The sequence below is a fragment of the Spea bombifrons genome, chromosome 10, assembly GCF_027358695.1.
Source record: "Spea bombifrons isolate aSpeBom1 chromosome 10, aSpeBom1.2.pri, whole genome shotgun sequence".
In the NCBI taxonomy this organism is placed as follows: domain Eukaryota; kingdom Metazoa; phylum Chordata; class Amphibia; order Anura; family Pelobatidae; genus Spea; species Spea bombifrons.
This window is the reverse complement of record NC_071096.1, coordinates 18203562-18223446: the sequence shown is the minus strand read 5'-3', so window position 1 is coordinate 18223446 and position 19885 is coordinate 18203562. Positions and strand designations below refer to the sequence as shown.

At 42.4% G+C, this 19885-nt stretch overlaps 1 protein-coding gene across 1 annotated transcript in view; it reads left to right on the top strand.

The window, feature by feature from the left end:
• CCDC88B (coiled-coil domain containing 88B) overlaps positions 1–19885 on the top strand; it is a 136266-nt gene that overhangs the window by 81482 nt on the left and 34899 nt on the right. The window contains exons 11-18 of the mRNA XM_053449775.1: positions 1836–2019; positions 11894–12054; positions 12959–16089; positions 16949–17074; positions 17475–17661; positions 17739–17884; positions 18324–18419; positions 18890–19038. Coding sequence (XP_053305750.1) covers positions 1836–2019; positions 11894–12054; positions 12959–16089; positions 16949–17074; positions 17475–17661; positions 17739–17884; positions 18324–18419; positions 18890–19038 — 4180 coding nt within the window. The remainder of the gene's footprint in view (positions 1–1835; positions 2020–11893; positions 12055–12958; positions 16090–16948; positions 17075–17474; positions 17662–17738; positions 17885–18323; positions 18420–18889; positions 19039–19885) is intronic.

Genomic DNA, 19885 nt, shown 5'->3' with positions numbered 1-19885 from the left:
TGGATATTTAGTATAGATTTGCTTTGAGATGCCGAGAGAAAGGTTGGATGATTAGTGAAGTTAGTTAGGATGTCTTAAGATGTCTGCGTAAAAGGTTACTTTTAATTAGAATTGGCAGAAACATAAACTGCTCCAGTAAAAGAATTGGTAAAAACTACAATTTGAAAACTAAGCTTTGCATGTAGCTGATAAAGGAAGACTAAACAACGAACCCCTTCGTGTATTCATTAATTAAAGGTAGGATTTTGATACAAATTTAAATGTAATATTATATATTTAATGAAATATATATGTTGGATATTGTCAGGGTCCGGCGACCCGACACGGTACACGGAAGGGTCTGGTGACCCGACACGGTACCCGGCAGGGTCCGGCGTCACAACGCGGCACCTTACCTGGACGCCCGCTACCCGCGGGCATCGGATCGAGCGCGTCTTCTGCTGGCTTCCCCGGCCGGCTTCTGCTAGGCGCGCCCTCTCCTAACTTTATTGTTCCCCGAACACTGTTCGCGGGAACTCGCCGCTGTAGCTTCCCACTCGGGGGCGGAGCTATGCTCAGTGCTCAGTTATTGTGCTTACCTGCTACATCCTGAGTGTGTCTTCCTAGTGATTTACCGTGTACCTACTTGGCTTTCCTCTGACCTCGTTCCTGCTTGACCCTTCTGTACCTCGTTGCCTGCTCGTGTACCATACCTCGGCTCGTGTCCTGATTGTGATTCTGCCTGACCCTTCTGTACCTCACTGCCCGCTCGTGTACCGTACCGTGGCTTATCCTGACTCCGTCTGGGCCTTGTCAACTAAGCGCCTCTGCCTGCATATTGAGCTCCGTTTCCCTATAGACTTATCCTTCCCGGTTATTGCTCCTGACTGATATGCTTGTATATGTCATGCTATTTTGCCCAAATGGGATAACATTCAAGAAAAGTACTGATATATACCGTATTGGCTCGTATATAGGCCGCCCCCGTATATAGGCCGCCCCCTAAAAGTTTGGTGCTTTTTTAAAGAAAAAGTTTTTTTCTTTAAAAAAGCACCAAAAAACATGCTGCCACTCTGCCCCCCCGAGATATGCTGCCACTGCCCTCCCTCCCCGAGATATGCTACCACTGTCCTCCCTCCCCGAGATACGCTACCTCTGTCCTCCCTCCACGAGATACGCTACCACTGACCTCCCTCCCCGAGATACGCTACCACTGTCCTCCCTCCCCGAGATAAGCTACCACTGTCCTCCTCTGCCCCCCCCCCCGGACTTAGCGGAGCAGACTCCCGGGTGTCTACGCAAAACACAACTGGATGTGCCGGCACCGGAAGTTGTATACGTGTATTGCGTAGATGTCCCCCGCCGGCCCCGCAAGACACCCGGGAGTCTGCTCCGGTAAGTCCAGGGGGGGGCAGAGGTAAAACGCATCGTGCGGAGGTCCGCACGATGCGCTTAGACAACCTCCCGTGCCGGCACCCCCCCCCCGTGGGAAGTGCTGGCAGGGGAGGCTGTCTGAGCGTATCGGGGAGTAGGATGCAGGTCCCCTGCACCGCTGCGGGGGATCTGTATCCTAACCCCGCTGCCTGCCCGGCGCCCGGGACTGCAGTCCCGGGCGTCGGGCGCTAGACCCCGAATATAGGCTGCACCCCCACTTTAAATACTTAAAGTGGGGGAAAAAAGTGCGGCCTATATTCAATCCAATACGGTACTTGTATATGTAAGTAGTAATTAAAAATAACAGCCATTATATGCAAATGTTCTTCATAAAAATAAATATTGATATGCTTGACACAAGAAAGTTAACGGACAGCAAATTCTATATGTCCATTGTTGAGGTTCCATATTTTTTCAATTAGGAGAGAGATTCTGAGTCCCAAAGAGTACAGCTTCTGCTCCATGATAACCTGTCTTTGGCTGAGGAAATAAGAGTGATAAGGGCAGAGACAACACTGAGATGGAAAACAATGTATGAGTCTGACTCCAAGTCTGATGGAGAGACAGAGCATGGATGGGAGAGGCATCAAGGCAATGACACTGAAAGTGAGTATGTGCATCGGTTGGCAGGTGATCTGGGTCTCTAATGCCTCCATCATTGGTATATAAATGGAAACTACTAGTATGACCACCACCTTCTTTCATGAATCTTACATTAGTTATTGTTTTATTTTATAACAAAAAAACTTTATTGCGAAAAAATATGCAATATCTGAATCTTCTTCATATGCAGAAGGAGACAATTCTTTAAAATATGTTGGGTAAATAGCTGTAAACATATATTAAAGTGGAACAATAATATCGTTTTGACTATGTTTCATGTAGTCAAGGGAATTGGCCTCTCATACATCTCACACTACCAATCATGTCTGCTTTGTTTATAAAGCATCCATTTGCATCTCGTTACTGTAAGGAAATTTTATTTTACTGAGAGGGTGGTAGATAAATGGAACAGCCTGTCTGGCCTTGGCTTATCTGTGTTTAAGATCTTGAACTGTCCTTTGGTACTGCGTCTGTGTCACATTTGCTTGACATCCTCAGACACTTTTGCCGTAAAATACTTTTCATCCAAACTCTGATAATGCCTTGTGGGACACATATAAAATGTTATCTCACTATGGTACCCTTCATGTCCCAGCACCATACCTCCCAACATTTCAAAATATGAAAGAGGGTCACTTTTTTGCACTTTACAATGTCACGCTTGCATCGCCACTTAAAACACGCTTTGTTTTTGTCAGCACAGTCATGCATATTAAAAATAACCAACACATTGAATTTAATTCCCATGAGGCTCAGCCAGACATATTACTTCCATGATGCTGGCTGAGCATCATGGGAAGTGCAGCAACAGTAAAGCTTCAGATGCCAGCTGTGAACTAAAATTCCCATTATTCTCAGCCAGCCAGGTGTTCACCATACTACTGGCTGAGCATCATTGAAAGAGTAGTCCATAGCAGCAGAGATTTTTTTAAATTAAACAAGGCTAATGTTAGCCTCCCTTCCAGGACCATTACACACTGCCTTTACACACCCCTGCCCATAAACACACATATACACATACACTGCCTTTACACACATACATGTACACTGCCCTTACACACACACATATACACGTACACTGCCCTTACACACACACACACACATGTACACTGCCCTTACACACACATATACACGTACACTCCCCTTACACACACATATACATGTACTCTGACCTTACACACACATATATTGTCAGGAACTGGGTCCATACAAACGACTGTAATGACCCAGAGCGTCCAAAGATGGAGTCCAGGATGCAGTAGCGGAGTGGGACACGGCCTGGTGCAGGGCGACTGCAGTCACCCGGGTGAATAGCACCTAGGGTTGTGCAGTCACATACCAGCACCCTGACATAGCAGCGGATGTTGTCCAGAACAAAACAAAGTGATATCCTGCAGGCACCCTGGAGCATGCATGAGACATAGCACGAGAATCATGTGCAGGATGCGGCAGGCTGAGAGTATGGAATCTAAGCAGAGTAACAGCTGAAACATAGCGAGCAAGGGACAGGGAAACCGAGCAAGAAACATGACCAGACAATACATACATGGTACAGGACACAACAAAGGACAGGGAACAAGGCAAGAAACACAGGAAACACTGAGTAAGGAGCCGAGATCCTCAGACGCTTCTCCTTTAAGCAAGGATAGGAAATCTTAACAGGGACATGGGGAGAGGAGAGATTAACCGAGGTCCTCAGATGATTCTACTTGGATCAAGAAGCTCTAAAATATTAATGTTATTCTATTTATATCCCTGTATGTCATGCCTTTCTAAGAAAATATCAAGGCCCCTTTTGAAAGTATCTAATGTATTGGATAACACCACCTCCCTTGGAAGTGAATTCCATACCTTTATTGTCCTCACTGTAAAGAATCCCTTCCTTTGTCATCTATGAAACCTGCGCTCTTCCAGTCTCAGAGGGTGACCTCTTGTTCTTTGTATATTTTTGTTAATGAAGAGCCGAAGAGCTCTTTATATTGGCCCTGCATATATTCATGTAATGTTATCATATCCCATCTGAGATGCCGTTTTTCTAGCATATATAATTTGAACTTTTTTAGTCTCTCTCATAACCTCCTTTGCACTTTTTCTAATTCCATAATGTCCTTTTTAAGGACCGGTGCCCAGAATTGTACCGTATATTCAAGGTGAGGTCTTACCAATGACCTGTAAAGAGGCAAATTGATTTTAAGAATCAATACCTGTTTTCAATTGTTATTCCTAAGTCCTTCTCATTGGTAGTTTCCCCCAAGGATATTTTATTTAAAGAATAGGTTGCATTTTTTTTTTTTTTTTTTACCATACTGCATAACTTTGCATTTCTCTATATTGAACTGCCACTTACACGCCCAGTCCCCAACTCTGTCTAAATCTTCCTGCAAAGAAGAAACATCAAGGTTAGTCTGAATTACCTGGCCTAAATTTGTGTCATCAGCAAAAACTGTGACATGGCTCTCAGTGCAGCTTGGGAGATCATTTATAAATAAATTAAAAAGAAGAGGACAGAGGAGAGACCCCTGAGGCACTCCACTTAATACCTGCGTACCGGCTGGGAAACATCCATTCACAACAACCCTCTGCATTCTATCTTTTAGCCAATTTGTGATCCACATACAGACATTTGCCCCTAAGCCTATTTCTGTTAATTTATTGAGTAGCCTTTTATGCGGAACCGTATCAAATGCCTTAGCAAAGTCCATATAAATCACATCTACAGCCACCCCCAGGTCTATATTTTTACTAACTTTTTCATAGAATGCTAATAGGTTGGTTTGACAAGACCTGTCTTTCACAAATCCATGTTGACTTTTACTAATTGGATTATGGATCAAGATATGATCTTGAATGTTTACCTTTAGCAACCCTTCAAATAATTTCCCCACTACCGATGTTAAGTTTACTGGCCTGTAATTGCCCGGTTGAGATTTTGATCCCTTTTTAAATATGGGCACAACATCTGCCTTGCGCCAATCTAATGGAACTATGCCCGAGCTGAAAGAATCCCTAAAGATTAGTAAAAATGGTTGGGACAGAATTAGGCTTAGCTCCTTCAGTACCCTTGGGTGTATACCATCCGGTCCAGGGGCCTTGTCTACCTTAACAGTATTTAATTGCTTGAGCACTTTCTCTTGTGTCAGCCAATCCCATGTTTGCTGCAACGGTTCCTTAAAATTATCCAGCAGGGGCTCCGTCATTGGTTCTCCCTTGGTATAAACAGAGGAAATAAAAGCATTTAAGATGTCGGCTTTCTCTCTGTCCTCACTAATCAAATTTCACGTACCAACATTCTTTGCCTTTAACTTTTTTCCATTTACATACTTAAAAAAATTCTTGGGATTAGTTTTACTTTCCTTGGCAATAAATTTCTCATTTTCTAGTTTAGCCATTTTAATCTCCTTTTTGCAGGCTTTGTTGGCATCTTTGTATGCCATAAATGATACTACTGACCCCTCGCTTTTATAATGCTTTAATGCCAATTGTTTATTCCTTATTTCCTGTTTTACTTTCCAGGTAAGCCACATTGGTTTTGATTTGTTTCTTTTGTATTTGTTTCCCATAGGTATATATTGGGATGTGTAACTTTGAAATGTGTGCTTAAAGGTATTCTATTTATCCTCTGTGTTTAACCCAGAGAACAATCCATCCCTTTCTATACATTCCATGGTTGACCTTAGCATGTCAAAGTTTGCCCTTCTGAAATTAAGTGTTTTGGTAGAGTAGTTACCCATTTGCTTTTTGGAATTAATCTCAGATGAAACCATGTTATGGTCACTATTTCCCAAGTGTTCTCTTACTTTAATGTTTGAGATAAGTTCCTCATTGTTAGTTATTACCAGATCTAGACAGGCATCCATTCTGGTTAGGGTCTCTATTAATTGCGACATAAATTGGTCGTTAAGCAGGTTCAGAAACTTGCTGCCCTTAGTGGAACAAATTCTACTATTCCAATCTATATCTGGGAAATTAAAATCTCCCATGATTAAAACTTCATTCCTATTTGCAGCCTTTTCAATTTGAAATAGCAGCTGATCTTTCCCCTCATTGCTAATGTTGGGTGGCTTGTGGCATACACCCACAAGTAGTGTGTGACTCTTTCTACTATCTAGGTTAATCTCCACCCACAGCGTCTCCACATTACTACTGTCATCATGCACATCTTCCTTAATACTGGGCTTAAGTTTAGGGTTTGCATATAAACAAATCCCTCCCCCTTTCTATTTACTCCCTTCTAAAAAGTGAATATTCTTGTAAGTTTACTGACCAGTCATGCGTATCATCCCACCACGTTTCCGTGATACCGATCAAGTCATATTTTTCATTACTTACCAATATTTCCAGCTCACCCATTTTGTTTGCCAAGCTTCTCACATTTGCTAAAAGACATTTAAGGTTATTACCCATTGCTGGTGTAACAGTTGACAAATAATTCTTGACAGCAAGTTTTGTACTACGTAACACCATATTGTCTGTGCTAACCCCACCAGTGCTCTCACGCCCTTTTCCCATAGCTAGACCCCCTTCCAGTCTACTCTAGCTAGCACTTCATTTCTATCTTTATCCTCCCCCCAGAACCTAGTTTAAAAGATCCTCAATTACCCTAGCAATCCTCTCCCCTAGCACTACAGCCCCCTCCTCATTGAGGTGCAGTCCATCCCTGCTGTAGAGTCTGTAGCTGACTGCAAATTCTGCCCAGTTCTCCAAAAACCCAAATCCCTCTTTCTTACACCACGCTCTTAGCCATGCATTGATCTCCCTAAGCTCCCACTGTCTCCCTGAAGTAGCGCGTGGTACTGGTAACATTCCAGAGAATATTACCTTGGAGGTCCTTTGCCTATGTTTCTGACCTAGTGCCCTAAAATAATTTTTAAGGATCCCCCACCTGCCCTTAACTATGTCGTTTGTACCAACATGTATTATGACCGCTGGATCATCTCCAGCCCGTCCCAACAATCTGTCTACCCGGTCCACAATATGTCGAACCCGAGCACCCGGGAGACAGCATACCGTTCGGGATTCGGGGTCCTGGCGACAGATTACTCTATCAACCTTCCTTATAATTGAATCCCCTACCACCAGCACCTGTCTAGCCTTCTGGCTCCCCACTATGCTGGAAAGGCTACTCTCCTGGCTGCTAGGAGAGTCAGCCTGCCCCAGAAATGCTTCCTCTGAGCTGATCTCCCCAGCATCTTCGCACAAACTGGCAAACATGTTGGGGTGATCTAGCCCAGAACAAACCTTCCTAGCTCTCCGGCCCCTGCTGCCCCTTACACAACTAACCCAGCTCTCTGCCCTCGAGACCTCTTCTTCCCCATCTCTAACCCCCCAGCACTGACCCCAGCCAATGCCTGCTCTGTAAGCAGTAAGCTCCTCTCCATGTTGTCTATGTCCCTCAGTGTTGCCAGTTGCCTCTTTAGATCTAGTACAGTACATTCCAAAGAAGCAACCTGCTCACACTTACAACAGCGGTATGGCCCCTGGGGAGCTCACTCCAAGAGCCTACTAATGTAAGACGCAAAATATATGTAAATATATTATATGGAATTACAAGGATTTATACTTTTGGAAATTAATGCCCATTCCACGGCTTATATGCTGCTGAAGCTCAAACAAAAATTCTACACGAAAGGCAACAAAGCCAACTCCCTCCTGGCTAAGAAATTAAGACACACTCTATCACTTTCCCGCCCATCCCACATTAAAGATCACACTGGCCAAGATGTTTGGAATCCTTCCCAAATGGTGGACATCGTAAAAAGCAGATCCAGAATAGCAAACCGCACTCGCTTCGTCCCTCGTCTACAGGGTGGCCTTCATATGGAGTCCTACCACGAAGCTAGCATCCTCTCACAGACACTTCCATTCCTCTCTCACACTCAACCTCCAACCTGGACATCCCAGGAAAATGTCATTATCTCCCCATTCACGATAGACCAACTTTTATGGGTGCGTCGGAACAGGCGACCACCATTGCCTCCCTTACTCCCAACGACTAGACACATGGGACAGGGTGGCCAAACGATTCCCCTCCCCACCAACTTACCCGAATAACCCCCATGCGGACACAACTCATTCGGGATTTACAGATCTCCCGCTGGATCAGCCCCGGCTTTCGCACGCTAGGCGTTTTATACGCGGACAGGGTTCTATCCCCCTTCTCACATCTTAGTTCCACACACGACATCCCACGACATGACTTTTTTAAATATCTCCAAATACGCCATTTGTTCCGTTCACTGCCCTCTCCTGTGTGTCACTCTTCCTTGGCCCTCCAACAGCTGTTTGTTGCACCTACCTGTCCCGCCGTCCCTCGCGCGCGTCCTCCTCGTGTACTGACGTGCGCTCGGCACGCACACGAGGGGGTGTGTGTGTACTGAGCGATCACCCACAGTTCTGTTCAGGCTGATAAACGATCCGCCGCTACGCGCTCGCGGCGCCCGAACGGTACCTCTTCTGCCTGTGTGGCGCTTCCACGTTGCTCGCGGAAGTAACACAGGCAGAGAGGACTTAGTGTCTTTTTGTTGAGCCACCGCAAGCATATCAGCGGCGATCGTGTATTCGATCCGCCGCTACATGTTCACAGTGGCTTCAACGGTACCTCTTCTGCCTGTGTGGCGCTTCCGTGTCACTCGCGGAGGTAACACAGGGAGAGTATGTAGTGTTGTGTGCTGCCTGCCCCGATCCCGGCTTGTTTTTTTTGAATCGCTCCCTTTCGCTCAGCTGGTTTATACCGTTCCTTGGCGAGTTCACGCCATTCCTGCTTTGTGGGTCCATCACCTGTTGATATTTTTGCGTCGATCGTAAAGACGTCATCTTACCTGTGATTGGCCCGCTCCCTGTTCTCCCACCATTGGCTCTATTTAAACTTCCTTGTTCTGTGTTTCTGTGCCCATTCAACAAGTCCATATTATTGTTCTCAGGGTTTTTGTTTTGCTAGTGCTTTCTGCTTGATTTTCACGTGTACCAGACCTCGGTTTTCGTTCTTCTGACCTTGATCCTGCACTGCCTGTCCCGACCTTGGCTGTTGTTTACTGACATTGCTCCTGTGCTGCCTACCCCGATCCCGGCTTGTTTTTTTGAATCGTTCCCTTTCGCTCAGCTGGTTCATACCGTTCCTTGGCGAGTTCACGCCATTCCTGCATTGTGAGTCCATCACCTATGGTGCCTGATCCGACGTAACACTGTTCTCACTGTGTGATTCGGCCCCCAGATTCTCGAGGGCTATTTCCACCTGGTACTCCCTCTTAATCGCCCGCAACTTCGCTCATAAATTACCACATATGCTAGCCTGGGAGAGGGAGCTGGACACAGAGATCCCACTAGAGTCATGGATCGAAGCGGAAGAGGCAATGAGGGGGGTCACCCATTGCACCGACCATATAGAGCTTTAGAAAAAGCTCAGTTGCCGCTGGTACCTCACCCTGGTCCGTCTCTCACACATGTGGGACAACCAATCCAAGCTTTGCTGGAGGGGATGCGGTCAAACAGGTTCCATGCTTCACGTGTGGTGGAGCTGTCCAGTGCTGACGCCGCTCTGGAGGGAAATGTTTACTCTGATACGCTGTATTTTTCATTGCCCATTTGATTTTCCTGATCCACTAGGGGGGCGCTTGTGTTTGGTCGGTTTTCAATTTGAAAAGTAAACAGAAGAAATAACTATGATAGTGTAGTATATCAAACTCAGTTGTTGTATGGAAATTGTATATATGCACTCACAATCTGAATAAGTTGATCAGGCTTCGTATATAAACCCACCGCGATCCGTATGTGGAGTATATATGGAGAAAGCAACAACATAAAGAACACAATGGTGTAGTAACTCAATATGTTCTGGCTTGCCAGGAGAGAGTGTTATTACGGGTTTGCAGCTGTGTATCCGGTTGAAAGGAGAAAGGAAAGTATCTCTTTATTATTTCTTCTTGTACACACCTTTTTGACACTGGTTTTCACACATTTGATTTTCCACCAGAATTAGCCTTGCTACACATGTTTCCTGACCCCGTCCCCCACCCAACTTGAAAACTTCTCATACATATTTTCTTGGCCACTAAACTGTGCATGGCCAAACAATAGAAAACCGAATATTGTTTTGATATTGATATTGTGACCACTCTGGAAAAACTCAGAATCTTAGAGAAAATATCCCACGATTCTTCTTGCACCACACACATATACCTAAAAACTTGGACCCCTTGGCTAAACAGCCAGATTCTTTCTGAATACTACTGATTCTGTATCCCGCGCCATTAATTGTATTATTTTTGATTGGACCCGACCACACCCAACCAGCACTCCCCTCCACGATGACCGAGTCTTAGGCTCGCGACAATACTGATGTGTTCCTCTTGAGCATCTACCCTCTCTCAGTCTCTGCCAGTCAAATAACCTACTGACACGGCTTCCAGGTACATCACTAGACATTTGATTTACTTTATGTTTCTTTTGTTGCCTTTCGTTATGTTAGTTACACATTTATGCATATGATTTGATACATTTAATCTATGTTGTAAACAAAAAATAGTCAGATCCGGCTCGGCTGGCTGGGTCTCCACTGCGGGCCGACATCGACCTTGCATCTTCTCTGCATGTACTTGCCCTCACGACCTCCTTGGAGTCTTCCGCCCAACATCAATCCGCTGTGTCATAGACTCATGTCTCTCTACACTGCTTACTGAGATAGCATACCGCCCTGCGTGACGGTTGTCTTCACCTCACAATGTATTGATGACACTTTTCTTGTAATCTTTCAAGGATCTGATGAATAAAAAACCTTCAAATGTTAAAAAAAAGAAATAAATTAACTCTCCTTCTTTGCTTGTAACTCCTCACTTAGAGATGTCACTTAGGAGATGGCAGTAAGATTCGCCCCAGCTCAGGATTCGCTTGTGTGTCCAAGCTAAATGCAACTGCAAAAGCCAAGCAGAACTCACAGAGCATCCTTCTTCTTTCTGCCTCCATCCTGTATCCTGCATCCTGTGGTGGGAGCGCGAGGTCTGTCACTTCAGACCTCGTTTTACTACTCCCTCATCACTACGCGCCAGCTATTGCTGCAGAGCGCAGGGATGACATCATATCCCCGCGTTCGGCATTATTTGCCGGCGGGTAGTGATTAGGGAGCAGTAAAGCGAGGTCTGAAGTGACAGACCTTGCGCTCCCTAATGTTGAGCCGCCTAGAGGGAGATTGTGATCTCCCAGCTAGGCTGCAGCTGCTGATCAGGTGGGGGGTCATTTCCTTGGTTAAAAAGGGTTCCTAGGTTTTGACATTTGTTTTTTACTTAAATTGTTTTTTTTGTAATAATCATATTGTGTGTTGGTTGGTTGTTTTAGGCAAGGACGCACAAGTTCATTAAGTTTGCATTCTCTTGCATAACGCGTACAAAGTTAAAATAACTTGTAACTTGAATGTTAGCAAGGTCATGCATCCTCAGTTCAGTTTGTCAGTGAATGCTGTTTCATTGAGCAATATTGTTAAGAGGTAATATTTACTTCAATGCTAATTATTAGCTATAACTGGTACAAATTATAACTTTTTGGAATACACAATTACTTTTGATATTTTAACCTGACTTGCAAAATTGACATAGAAGCATTGAATTTGACAGCAAATACGACCATTACATCTTAAATAGTCTGCCTGATTTTTGTGCTGTAAAGATCTAATTTCTTAGTGTTGCATAAATTTGGAAAATACATATTCCTATTCATGCATGTTTGAATTTACTCACATTGTTAACCTCTGCCACTTCTGCTGGGAGGCTTTTCCACTCATCTACTACCATCTTAGTAAAATAAAACTTCCTTACATTACATCAAAATATTTTAATCTCTAATTTCAGAATATTGACTTTGTGGTCATAGCTTTCTCTGTCACTGTTAGTTCTAGACCTAAATTCAGAGCTATCTGAAGCTCTGTTACGATTGGAGAGAGAAAATCAGAACCTGAAAGAAAGATTACACACTCTTAAGGGAGAAAACCTAGACTCTGAGACTTCAGCACAACATGCACAGAGCAAGAAATACATTCAAAGTCTAAATCAGGTAGGTGAACTTTGCAGGAAAAATGTATATTGATAGGAAATTGATTCACCCAGACTTGAACCCTGACTTCCATGTTGATGACCCTCACCCTTACCACTTCGCCTATCTGTTTTTTTATAGCTTAGTCTCAGTCCTGCAAGTCTGGATGTGATTGCCAATGCTCCCCAGCTGTATCTGGTCAGCATACCTGGGAACTCTCCGGGTTTGACCCGGAGAGTGCCGGGTGAAGCACCGCTTCTCCGGTTTTTCCGGGTCAAGACCCGAATTCTCCGGGTCGTGGGACTGGGTTCTTGACACGCCCCGCTCCCCGCCCATTTTCCCTTTAAATGGAGGTGTTTCCCACTGCCATCAGTGGGAACGTCCGGACGTCAGTGGGAACGCCCCCGATGTCAGCGGGACCTCCCACTGACATCAGTGGGCAGTTCTGGCCGCGTCCCGCAAGGGAAGGCTCCGGGTAGCCGGAGCCCAGAAGTTCCCAGGTATGCTGGTCAGGTGTCTACATGACCTTTCAGTGTGAAACAAGACGGATGAATTAAATGTATATATATATTAACCTTTCATAACAGTATGTAAGCTTGTGAAAAGGGCCCTCTTTACCTTATGTATCAGATTGTCTTAGTCTGTCACTTCTAATTTTATCATATTTGAAGGTGTATATTGTAAGATCACTGGGTAAATTGTGAGTGCGATATAGATAAAAATTAAGTTAAGATTAATAATAAAAATGTAGAAATTCTAATATGTTTATTTCTTAAGTAACTATAGCAAACAATGGATTGCTCTAGTCACCAGGAATCTTCCATTCGTTGCTAAGGTGTTAATACCACTTTAAAAAGTTTGCATGAGAATTTCCATTTATAAGCAATTAAAGTGTCACTTATTAAAGAATTACTTTTTTACACAGGAGTCAGATGGAGGCAGTTTGGGTGAAAAAGAACATCTCCAGAAAGAGTGGGAAATAAAACTGTACGAAAGACTAGAATCAGAACAGTTAACTAAGATACAGTACAAGACTGATGTAAATGTACAAAGCTCTCAGGAACAACTGGAGCAAAACTTTGAGTCTGATGAATTACAAAGCGGTCCAACAGAGGAAATGTATTCAGAAGAAAAAATACAAAAGTCTGAAAACAGAGATGACGAGACACCTGAGGAACTACATGATGCTACTACTAGTACCAGTATAGAACAGTCAATGGGAAGGCTTGTGGAAAATAGTTCAGTACACCTTAAACAGGTGGGTCAGTTGGAAGAGAATTACAATGAGATGCAAGTACTCAACAAAGTAGTAGAAGAAAGATCAATTAGGCAATATTTAGAAAATAGAAACACAGATGACTCAGAACCAGTTCAGAGACAGCTGGAAAGGAGAGAAAGAGACAGGTTACAGATGGAGTTGGATGAGAAGAACAAAGAAGTACAAGTCCAGAACAGAAAACTGGAAGTGAAAGCTGGAGAGATACAGATGCTAAAGAAACAGCTGGTGGAAAAAGAAGACGAGAAACAGCTTCAGCAAAGACTACTCCAAGAAAGTATCACATTGACAGAATACTTACAGACACGCCTCCTACAATCAGAGGAGTCACATCTGCTAAATAAGCACCTTCAAGAGAGCGCTGAGGAGGTTCAGGCTTTAAAGAAACATCTAGAAGAAAGCATCCAAGACATGAAATACCTAACAAGGCAGCTCCACGATTGTAAGTTTCAATCACTGAGGAAGCAGCTTGAGGAGAGTGCAATGGAAATGCAGTCACAAAAGAGACACCTTGAAGACAGTATAGGGGACAATCAGTTACTGAAGGGGCAATTAGAAGAAAAGGGACTTTTGGAACAGTCTCTGAAAATACAACTAAAAGAAATAACTGCAGACATCCAGGTTATTAAAATACAGTTGCAAAATAGTACCACAAAGGAGCAGTCTATAAGGAAACAGCTAGAAGAAACTGCAAGAGAGAAGTATTCATGTGAAAAGCTACTGGAAGTGTGTTCCCAGGAGGTAGAGTTCTTAAAAAAAAATCTTCATGAGAGAGAAGGACAGATACAGTCACTAAAGAGAGAACTACAAGAGATAACTGAAGAGGCAAAGTATCTAAAGAAACAAATGGGGGTGATACATGATATATACCTTTTACAATTTAAGCAGATCACAGAAGAAAGTGGGGCTTCAGAGTTAGTTTCACTAAGGAGACAGTTGCACAAGACAGTTGAGGAAGAAAAGTGTCTTGTTAAAAACATTTTTGAGGGTATGGAAGAAAGAAACTATCAAAGACAAGTTGAGGGGAAAGAGGAAGAAATATTGCCTAAAACAGAGCTACAAGACAGAGCTCAAGAGATTATATCACAGAAAGGACACCTAGATACCGACAAAAGAGCCATGAGTTTAAAGAAAAATGTAGTAAACAATAATCTCGAGTTGCAGTCACTGAGAAAGTACTTGGTAGAGAAGGCAGAAAACATACAGTGTCAGAAGAAACAAGTGAAACAGAATGACAAAGAGAGAGAAAAACAAGGATGGAAATTTGAAGCAAGCTCTGAAGAAACACAGGACATAAAGGCTATGCTTGAAGAGAGAGAGGTACACGAGCATGTTTTGAAAGGACAAGTGCATGAAATGGGTGAAGATGTGCACTCCCTGGAAAGACAGTTGAAGGAGAATGAGAAAATATGTGTCACGAGCCAGCTTCATGAAGGAACTAAGGAGACAAATGCACAGCAAAGACAAGTATTTGACACAGAAGAAGCATGTTTGCTAAAGAGACAGCTTGCCCAAAGTGCTGGTGAAACTGTGTCACTAAAAAGACACCAACAGCTTTTTGATAGGGCAGATAAAACAGATTTACAGAATAAACATCTGGAGGAAAGCACTTACATGACACAGTCACTGAGTAAGGAGTTACAACTTCAGACACAGCTTCCAGGGGGAACTGATGAAACAAAAGTTCTACAGAAAGAGTTGCATAATCACTGTGAGGCAGATTTACTAAAATGGCAGTTACAAAGCAGTCCTGAACATGCACAATGTGCGGCGAGTGGGGTTCAAATGAACTTGGAGGTGGCTGAATTTCCTGATATACAGTCTCAGGACACAGAAATAGACCAGCAAAATTACAGGAGGTTGCTGGAAGAAACCAAACAGAATATAGAATTACAGGAAATACAACTCAAGCAGTGTACAGTAAAGGAAAAGTCCCTTGTGTACAAATTGATAGACAAAGAGAAATCCGAACTATCACATACTAGAAAACTAGAAGAGGCTACAGAAGCACTAGAAATGTATAAAAACATTTTAAAGGTGGAATCTCCCAGTAGGTACATTCAACAGCATCATCAAAAGGGGCTATTCAAAAAGAAAACACATTTCCTGCCTCAGAAAGAACAGTTCCAAAAAGCTCAGATCTATTCACAAATGCAAGTAGAAAAGAGAAAAGAAGAGCCACCAAAGATACATTTTGAAGAGGGCACTGGCCAACTTCTCTCTCATCCACTCTTAAACAGCAATAATTCTGAACTTTCCAATATATCAATCAACCCCGTCCAAAAATCTATTACAGAACCACTCCTCACTGTTTCTGTCCCCTTTGTCTCTATTACTACCACAAATGTACCATCCCTTCAGGTATCAACCCATGTATCCTCTATCCTACCTTCACCTGTCTCACTTTCTTCACCTACACCTGTTTCTACCATCCTTTCTATATCTGTTGATAACACCCTGCCTAAATCCACCAACCTGCCTCCATTTTCCTCACTTTCTCTTCCTACTTCTACATCTGGCCTCCATTCTCTGTTCCATCCTGATTCATCAGTTCCACAGACTTCTAACCAATTTCCTACCCCTATCTATATTCATGAGTCAACACTCTCCTTGCTGCTGCTGGAGGTGCAAGAAGTACGTAAAGAGCGTGCAGAGATTCAGGAACGCTATGAGTCATTACTCAGGCAGGAAGTAGAGCTGGTGAATGCCCAAAGAGAACGCCGTACAGGAAGGAGTGCTCTGAGGGTACTGAGGCAAGAACACCAAGAGCTTCAGCAGAGGTAATACAGTATGAAAACGTATTAAGTATGTTAAAGATGATCACTAAACTTGTGCATGCGGATTCATAAAAAATTTAATTTTGTTAAACTTGTCAATTTGTACAAATGTCCAAAAAGGAGGAGGGGCCCCAATGAAACAAACAAAAACAAAGCAGAGAGCTCCAAATTTTCATTTGCATTTTTTCATTCTCACCCACTCTTTTTTATTCACTCTCGCCCGCTCTCTCAAACTCTTTGTCAATGTCTCCTTACCTTCATTGTGTCTATTCTTCTCCTTCGCACCACTTCCTGTTCTATATTTCTTCTTTCTTTTTGTCTTACGCGGTGGTCCACCTGCCTCTCAGTACCATTATCTCAGCCTTGTGTAGTAGTTTTGCAATAGGGCAGAGCCTCGGTGCACACCCTCTCACTCAATTAAAGGCCCTTTCCTGTTCCGGATCCACGGAGAAGGATTTCTTAAAAGAGTTTTTTACACATCTCTCTCTTCACGGATCCATCTGCATTATTCTGGCCCTGTATCAAAAGAGTGTAATGCTCTTATAGAAATTCAATTGACAAAGATACTACATGCTTTGATCATGCTGAATAATTCCCCAATTAAATCATTGATACTGATTTTAAAGCAATTTATTATTACTTTATTCAATTTGGGATTCAATATAATTGTACACCATGTTAAATACCGTAGGTTTGTTATTTTGAATAAAATTCTTGCAATACATTTTATCATTTTCATCACAATGTGCAGGGGGTGGGTGGGCAAAGATTCTGATTATTTTAACAATTAACCAAATATTTATTGTATTAGAAGAGAGAGGGCCAGGGTAGATGTTTCATGCATGTGTAATGTTGTTGGAAGGTTTGCTGAGCTGTCAGTGAATCAAGAACAAATACAGCAGCAACAACAGATGAAACTGCAGGAGCAAGAGTGCAACATGCAAAAACTGCAGATGGAAAATCAGAAACTGCATGAAGAACAGAAGAGGTAAAAATTGGAACAATATACATACCTGGGTACTCTCAGGGTTTAACTCCAATCTCATGGTGAAGAAGAAGATTCTGAGGGTCACCCAGCCTGGAGCCCATTCATTCCTATTCTATATTGCTGTGATCATATTTAAGGCTCCCAATTGATACTTTTGCAACCTGTATGTTATGGTTGATATACAGGTGACTGAATAAAGAATATCTTTAAATAATGACTAGTTAAGGTTTCCATAAGGAGTGGTATAAGAGCCATTTGGTTATCGCATTTGGTGAGCCATTATATAGAATCTTAACAATGGGCTATTAAGGGGTCAATTTATTTAGAAAGTTCCCAGGTATGGTGATATGGTAGAAAAATGAAGAGCTGGGTAAGTGCTACAGTTTTTTTATCCACACAGGCTACAAGATGAGATATCTACATTGGAAATAACTATAGGAGACAAGGTTGCAGAACTGAGGGAAGCGAGAAGACAGTTAACTTTGGAGCAGAGAGAAAAGGAGCAGCTGGAGAGAGAATGCAGAGAAATGAAAGAGACTGTGCAGCGTCTAGAGATTAGCAATACAGCTCTTTCTGATCACTATCAGGTAGGTCCTGAACATGTCCACTCCCCTTGTCCACCCAAATTTTTGTCCATGGGTGTAAACAACTATCTGCATTTCAGGTATTGTCTCAAGTAAAACTATCTCTTCAAGATCAGAACAACCTTATGCTGTCTCAAATACATACTCTGAGTCGTGATAACCGGGAATTATTAGAGCGTAGTCTAGAGAGTGGAGAATTGAGGCAAGAAGAGGAGAGACGATACAGGTGAGCATAATTTCTGATGTTTTAACATGGGTGTACTGAATTCTATTTCTGTGCGAGTCATGATAGATTAGTAAGACACTACCATTTTTTATTTTCTTTGTAATAAGAATAAAACCTCTGTAAGCAAATATTTGCTAGTTCTTTAATTAGGAAGTCTTTAAATACACACACACAATTTAAGTTTAGAATGTGCTCAAACATACAGAAAAAATATTAGTTTTTTTTAATTTCCCAAACTCTGCAGTTTATGTCATCACCATAGGAAGCATAAGCAGTTCCTGTATGTCAGAATTGTAATTATCATTTAAGTCATGTGCAAAATATGTCAAGCTATTCAGGCTTTACATTTTTTTTCCACACATTGACATGTAAAGCCTTCTCATTATGAGCTTATCATTCATGTCTTATATGATCTTGATCTTACTCCATATTCTCTCAGGGAGAAACTTACAGAACTCAAAAATGAGAAGCAGAAGCTGCTTGACAAGATCATGGATCAATATAGAGTACTGGAACCAGCTTCAACAATACCCAGGTAACAACTATAAAGATACCTGAGACCAAAACCTTTAAAATTGAGATTACTCAAATGCCCCAGTACATGCAATACAATGATATATAAAGATACCCGTATATACAGTAAATAGAACTGGATCAAGCAACTTTAATACAGAGGCTTGTAACATACAAGTTGAAATGTTTTACTGAAAACAGTTACATAATCTTAAAATCAGATGGTAATACACAGGTTCCAAATATCCCATAACTACAATGTGTGTTCAAAGCTCCTGGCAGAAGTGAGGCTGGATGGATGTTAGCTATTAAATAAATGTTAAATTATTAAACTCTGGGTGCTTTATAACAAGTAGAAGGTAAAAAGATATCTCATCTAGCTGTATACTCCTAGACTTCATCACTTGTATAACATTAAAATAGAAGGTTATTGCTTCCATCTCATATTCTACAGAATCTGCTAAACTCTCTAAACCTTTCTTTCTTTTCTAGCCACCATAACAGGAAAGGTAACTGGATAGCTGATAAGATGAAGAGGCTCCTCAGGTCACGTGAAAGAACCCCCAAAATACTCAATGAATTACCATGTCTCCTTAGCCCTCCCAATGAGCCTCCAGCAGAGGCAGAGACAACAGTTAAGAGTAAGAAACCATCTTGCCTCCTCCATGAACATTTTGTAGATGTTGCATTTCATTTTGATTAAGTCTGGATAATATGTGCTTTTATCTTATACGTTTTTTTGTGAGATATGATAACATAATATTTGGAAGTTTCATCCAAAACAAAATTAACTTGAAAAATGGAATACATACCCCATATGAAAAGAGGTAATGGTTAGAAAACATAGATGTCCGTTTACAATCTTTGTAATACTCTCCATCTGTCAGATATATAGTTTAATCAAAACGATCTCAAGTAGACTTGTGCATTTGGGTTGCTACGAACTTTATTTTTTTTTCCATTTAAGTTTTTATTGACATATAGCTGAAATCATGTTTAACGTTACAGTATCGAATGCCGTTTTTATTTTTTTCATTTTGTGGTCAACATACATTGAAACAATTCTTGTAAGACCAATCATGTAAAATCGTGTAACATACAAGTGGGATGACACAAGACATGGGGTGAACCCCAAACCTCACAGCATGATGCTCTTGAAGCTCTTGCCCAGATTCCCAGGTTGCTCTTGCCCAAATTCGCAGGCCCTTCAGCACATCCCTCCCCTCCACCCCCACCTGAACAGTAAACCCACCCTCAAGGCCCACCCCCTCAACATATAAAGTAACTTTAAAAGGAAGCAATAGGTAAATGACAATCTCCACTAAAGGCAGCAGAGGCTTATGATCACCTTACACCTTACAGCAAGACAGCTCTACCAGAAGTCTGATCCACAAGACGGCCATGCTCTCCCCTCCAACCAGCACACATCTGAAATGTCCAGTGAGGCACACATCCCCCCCTCCAAGGCCACCCATCTCGGGGTCACCG